Source organism: Triticum urartu, chromosome 2A (assembly GCF_056163025.1).
Source record: "Triticum urartu cultivar PI428250 chromosome 2A, HENAU_Tu73, whole genome shotgun sequence".
In the NCBI taxonomy this organism is placed as follows: Eukaryota; Viridiplantae; Streptophyta; class Magnoliopsida; order Poales; family Poaceae; genus Triticum; species Triticum urartu.
The window spans coordinates 126,771,121-126,777,353 of NC_141874.1; the positions used below are offsets into that span (position 1 = coordinate 126,771,121).

Sequence of the window (6,233 nt, forward strand, 5' to 3'; positions counted from 1 at the left end):
GCGGTACCTTCTTTACTATATCATCCATATTTTTATTGTCGTTCCAATGATCAAGCAGGAATAAGAAAGGCTTCACATTGTTCCAGGCCATCCACCATGATAAATCTCTAGTGTCCCTTTTGTACAGTATATGTTGAACGTGCGTGTTTGGTTGGGGAGGAAGGCGAGGCCAGCTAGTTTGCGAACTTTCGAGACTGCGTGTGTGTATGTTCCTTTGTACACTACTACGTTGAACTTGTTTGTAGGGAATGGAAGATGGCCTGGCGGAGAGAAGGGATTGAGCGGAGAAGAAATCCTGCGGTCTCTGCCCAGGCAAAGTATCGTGCCAGAAATTGTGTTATGAAAAAAATACAAAAAAGAAATTGACCAGAGTGGGATTTGAACCCACGCCCTTTCGGACCAGAGCCTTAATCTGGCGCCTTAGACCAACTCGGCCATCTGATCATTTGTGCTATATTTGTATTTTCGCACTATTAAAAGGCCAGCCAGCCGGGGCCGCACCTTGCAAAAGGAACAGTGCACCGCAGAGACACACGAGACTTTTGGTGGATTGGTGCACCGGTGTGTTTGTCTTTTGAGAGCGAGCCAGAGAGAGCACCGGTGTTTGGGCACCCTTGAATCAACACCATCTGCCGGTGCAACCACTGGAAAAAGGGCGCGTGTGATTGGTACGCAGTTGCCCTCCGAAGAGTTGCAAACCTGCGTAGTCAGTATTCATCTGAACCATGAAGGCTAGGTTAGAGCATCTAGAGCTGGACACTCCAAAGCCGTCTCAAACGTCTAGACAGGTCGCTCGATCACAAAAATTCAACCCAAACAAGCGCCTTGAACAAGCCTCAAAATGCTCGGATTGATCGGCACCCCTTATATCCAGCTTAAATATGGGGCGGACAAACCGACCCACCGCAAATTGTACCAAATCTATCAAATCGTTCCTCCTCCTTTCGCCGCCCTCCAACCTTTCTCGCGCCCGAGCCCTTGCCATCCGCCACCCTTGCTCCCCATCCTCACCACCGGTCCCGATCCACCGCCGTAGATGTCGTCTAGCCCATCCCCGACCGCCGTGGTGGAGACGCGGTCCGCCTCCTGCCGCCCTCCAACCTTTCCCGCTCCCGAGCCCTCGCCGCCCGCCACCCTTGCTTCCCATTCTCACCATCGGTCCCGATCCACCGTCGTAGATGTCATCCGGTCCATACCCGACCGCCGCGGCAGAGACACAGACCGCCTCGTCCGTCGGCGTCCCTTCCTTTGGCTCCGTCTTGCAAGGCAGAGAACGTTGCCGGGAAGATGCCGCGACGCCGGCAGCGAGAGAGGAAGGCGGCGGCGGCGTCACAGGGAGGTGCGAGCATGGGCAAGCAGTTGTCTCCCCCGACGCGCCCGGAACCCCGCACCCCTTCCATCCCAGCTTTGACGCCGTCCGGCCACGTTAGGACAAAGGAGGATTCGACAGCCGGCTGGGCCATTCCGAAGAGCTTTTCGCCCACGTAGATGCCGACAGTCGACGTATGTGACTCGCCGCAGCTCGTTCGGGCGTGAAAGATCATGTAAAGGAAGGAATTGGACAGATGGGCAACGGAGATAAAAAAAAAGGAAAAAACCGAACTGAAACATAACTTAAGAGCAAGGCAGGGACGAAGGAAGGAGAAGATGAACAATTGTCGGAACTCATGGAATAAGGTATGTAACAGAACAGGGGATCTAGGATACGCACAGGTAGACACGTGTACAAGTAGGGCCCACAGAAGTATTTATACAAAATAAACACGTATATTGTTTCGTATTCAGGCAGTTAAGAATTTCCATCATTTTTTCAACAATTTTCTCTCTAAAAATCCGGATCACGGCGCAGATGGATGACTGCAGGCATTTCCGCAGGTGAATGCCCCCGCACTTGTGTGCCCCTGCGCATTTTCGCAGTTTTTGGTAGCCTTTCCGTGTCTATATCGTCAAGCGTACGAGTGCACGGGAGCACACTGTTCGTTCTTATTGTACGCTCATCTGTCGATGGAGAATCGCATCATCCTTGACAGGGCGACGGAAGAGTGATCGGTCGGCATAAACGAAGCATCCCCTTTTATCGCCCGTTCATATGCATCCGTCGTGATCGTCCGTTGTTCCGTTGTTCCGTCTGCAGCGGAATACCAAGTGGCCCGTGCCGAGGCGTGCCGCATCGTCTCCCCTCCTAGCCGATGAGAAATATCCCGTTCCCATGCATGGTGGTCGACCGGAAACACGTTTGCGTGTGGTTAATTTGGCCCTAACACCTGTACGCTCCATCGTATTGGCCAGAGCCTTCAGGTCAGTGTCGTGTGGATGGATGGAGCACACAACAAAATCTTCCTGGCCGACCGGGCGCGCGCACACGTACCTCGGTTCGCGGCTTCTGGGCCAGCGCGTGCGGCGCCATGTCGGCCGCACGAGGGCTTGAAGGACCCCCCACAGTGCCCAACTTTTTTTTTGGCGGGGAAGTGCCGAACTCATGTACGTACCATGTTGGATTCAAACTGCAACCGTTTTCTCGGCTCGTGACGACGATCGGCCGCAGCAGCTATCTTAATTAAGGCTCGGAGTCTTGTCTCAAAGAGAAAAGAAAAAAGTTCAGGCTCGCAGTCAGCGTCCTACGCGATCGGATAATTGCAGCGCAAATCAGCAAAAAGAAACATCAGCCGCCAACTCGCACGAAATCACGCGACTACTCGGTCTGCATGCTCGGAATTTCAGAGGCTCGGCACCCTAGCAGTGTTCTTTTCTTGTGTACTAGAGCCACAAAACTACCGGATGGAAGAAAGGCGCCCGCTCTTTTCGTTTAACTAATTTTCTCGACGGGAGAAAAGGCACCCTTTCTGTCGAGAAACGGGGGATGACAAAGCCGCTTTGAGGCCGGTCAAAGGCAGCAGCCAGCAGCGATCCACGGAGGAGCGAGCATCAGCGCGCGGCGTCCCGCATGATGGACGCGTGCGTGGCGCGCTTTCCCCCGGTGTTTGAGCCGACCTGGTTCAAAAGCCAGGGTCCGGACACCAGGCAGATTTTTTAACAACGGCGGAAGAATCATCATGGGCATCATCAGCAGGCAGGCGGCAGCGCACGGGGCCGGGCCGGAGACCCCGCGCGTCGCTGTCCTCCCCCGCTCCCCGCGCGCGTCCGTCCGTCCCGTGCCGTCGCTGCCAAAGCCCGGGCGCCGGCCACGTCCCGCTACGCCGAACCGGCTGGCCGCGTGCGCGCTGCCGCCCCTGACCCCGACGGCGAGTCGGCTGCGGATACAGCGAACCCAACGGGTCAGAGACGGGCAACTTGGCTTCGCAACGACTTGCACCAGTTCGGGCTTATCTTGAGAGTTCATACATCGATTCACGTCATTTTCCGCGATGATAATAATACTACTAATCAAATCAATTGAAGTCTTATTAGCGTTGTAGCAGGAACATGCATGTGGCGTCCGATCGGTCGCACCCATCGGAGGCGCGAGTACGTCTCGTCGAGTAGTAACCATCCAAACTAAGCTAATTAATGAAGTTCAGACGAAGATGGCTTGGCACTTGGATATGCCGGTCAACTCTCCCGGAATTCCCAGCCAAGTAAGATAAGGCGGCTTGCTTAGCTTAGGACTGAGCCGCACTCAACCAAGCCGCCGTCCCCTCCTCCGGTCGCTTCCAGGAAACGCCGAGCCGATGCCACAGCCACACGGACCGGACTCATTCCTTCGTTCGCCCGGTCGGGTTCGAATTGAATTCGATCTCGAACCCGAGACGCATACCGGAAGGGGAAAGGGACAGGGGTAGGGGGGCAACAAACCGCTATACCGAACGAACCTCCCGTGATGTGGTCCACCCGTTGTGATGGATGGAAGGATTCCGGGGCGGGGCACCTCCAGCTCCGTTGCTTGCTTCAAGCATATCGATCGGCGTATCCACGTCAAGCTATCTATACGGCCGGGACCGGCCGCGGGCGGGCGGCGTGTGACACGCGCTGCCGGCATCCGGCCCACGTTTCCTGGCCCTGGCGGTTGGGTCCGTCCAAATGTGTCCCCCGATCCGGCGGTGTGTCCTGCAGCAAACCAGACCAGGGTTCGAGGAAAAAAAATCAGGATCCAACCAGGGCTAGAACACTAGAACTAATCTAATACGGAGTAATAATAATATAATAAAAGAATGAGTACAGAATCGTGTCAGTTGCCCGGGGGTTGTGTGTCAGTCAGTCAGTCAGTGGATGGCTCTGCTTTTTACTTATATTAACTGGCGCCACGTACGGGGCCGCGTGTGCGTCGACCGGTCGATCTCAGGGGTTTTACCGACGTGGTGTTGTGGTTGCATCGTTGGTGCAACCGTGCAACGGACACCGGCGACGCCATCGCGCGAGATTGGCCGACGGGGATGGCCGTGGCGGGGAGGTCCGTCCAACGAACAAACCCACCATGGCTGCTCTGCTCAGCTCTGCTCGCGTCAACATTTTTGAAAACCGTCGCCATCCTCGCTTTCCCTCCACAGTCCGCCCGTTCGCTCACCTTCTCCTCCAAACCCCCGCGCCAAGCCCCCACACCCGTCTTGTTCTCCTCCTCCTCCCCCTCCCTCTTATCCCCTCCGCCCCCGTATAAGTAGCAGCGCGCGCTCCATTACGTTAATCCCATTCTTACATCCATCTCCAGCGCGAGCCACAGCCCGCTGGCCTGAATATATACTGACTCTCTCCGCGCACGCACGCGCCGCCTAGAAGCTTGCGAGGACGAGGAGCGGATACCGAGGAGGGAGAGGGAAGACGGCCGCTGTCGTTTGCACCAGGGCGAGGCGATTCTTGCGAGAGGGGTGGGTGGTTACATGGCGGTGACGGCGACGACGGCCGCGGCGGCGGCCACCATGCTGGCGGCGGTGATGGCCATCTTCCTCTCCTTCGTGCTCTGCTTCTACATATTCCTCTGCGCCAAGAGGTCCCGGGGAGGGGCGCCGCCGCCGCCGGGGAGCGGCGTGATGGCGCACCTGCGCTTCCTGTTCTGCGGCGGGGACGGGAGGGCCGGGGCGGGGGACGGCGTCGCCCCCTGGTTCTACGACGGGGGCCTCGACGACGCGTCCATGGCGTCGCTGCCCCGCCGGGAGGTGGCCAAGGGCGAGGCCATGGACTGCGCTGTCTGCATCACGGAGCTCGCCGCCGGGGAGACGGCGCGCGTGCTGCCCCGCTGCGGCCACGGCTTCCACGTCGACTGCGTCGACATGTGGCTCAAGTCGCACTCCACCTGCCCGCTCTGCCGCTGCCCGGCCGTCGACGCGCCGCCGCTGCCGCCGGCGCCCGTCCAGGCGCCCGAGGCCGACCAGGAGTCGCCCAACTTCCCCACCAACGTGCTCTTCTTCGGCTCCCAGGACGACGTCAGCACCGGCCGCGCGCAGCCGCAGCAGCCGTCTCCCACCACAACAACACCTCAATCAGCGCCTACTCCGTCGCAAGCGCAAGCGCCGGCCGCCGGGGCGTGCGGGCTGCGGCGGCTACTCGGGTGTGGCGGCGCATCATCGCCGCCCCCAGCGCCTCAGGAAGAAGACGCTGCCAGAGACATAGAGATGGGGCTCGCCGGCGTTGGCGAGAGCAGCGCGTCGTCGCGGCAGACGAAGCCGCCGCAGCCGGCGGGCTCATGCTGACACCTGGGCCGGCACGGTGGACCTTTCCCCCCCCCCCAACCTTTAGCGATGTGCCGTCTTCCTTGCGTGGCGTCGTCGCAAGTTTTCCCAGCGTCTCCCTCCCGGTCACTCCTACTCTTACTCGGAGTAAAAACTGTACAGATTTTTATAGATGTGTGATGTACATGTGGATAGAATGATCATGTTCCGGCATGACACCACAAAGAGAAGAAAACAAGTTTGCCTCCATACATTTCGTCGTTCCTTCTCGTTCTTCCTACACGCCATTGTTTTCAATTTTGCAACTTGCAAGCGGTCAATTCGGCTCAGCAGCGACAGCAACCCACCATACCGTTATTCAGTTATACTTCCGTTCTCTGTCGACCTGCAACTGTAAGCAGTGCTGACAGTACTAGTATATTCACCCTGCCAAACTTGTTGTCCGGCTCTTGTTTTTCTCTGGCCACCCGTTGCGAATGTCAAATTTGTGCCAAAATTGTCATGTCACTCCCCCTCAGAAGGCGGCATCTGTCAAAGAGCCAGGGACCTCGCTCGCTCGCTCGCTCGCACGTACGCGCCAAAACTGGAGATTTGACAGGCGATAAGCTGAGAAGAACATGTATGACTGCACAT

The 6,233-nt window shown here is 57.6% G+C and overlaps 1 protein-coding gene and 1 non-coding gene across 2 annotated transcripts; one reads left to right on the plus strand and one right to left on the minus strand.

The window, feature by feature from the left end:
- Positions 1 to 363: 363 nt before the first annotated feature.
- On the minus strand, positions 364 to 444 carry TRNAL-AAG (transfer RNA leucine (anticodon AAG)). Its single transcript has one exon. It is a non-coding gene; the product is annotated as a tRNA-Leu (tRNA).
- Positions 445 to 4,566: 4,122 nt separating this feature from the next.
- Positions 4,567 to 5,851, plus strand: LOC125514838 (uncharacterized). Its single transcript, XM_048680206.2, has one exon. It carries the CDS (start codon positions 4,812 to 4,814, stop codon positions 5,619 to 5,621), a length of 810 nt encoding a protein of 269 aa, XP_048536163.2. The 5' UTR covers positions 4,567 to 4,811; the 3' UTR covers positions 5,622 to 5,851.
- The last annotated feature ends 382 nt before the right edge of the window (positions 5,852 to 6,233 follow it).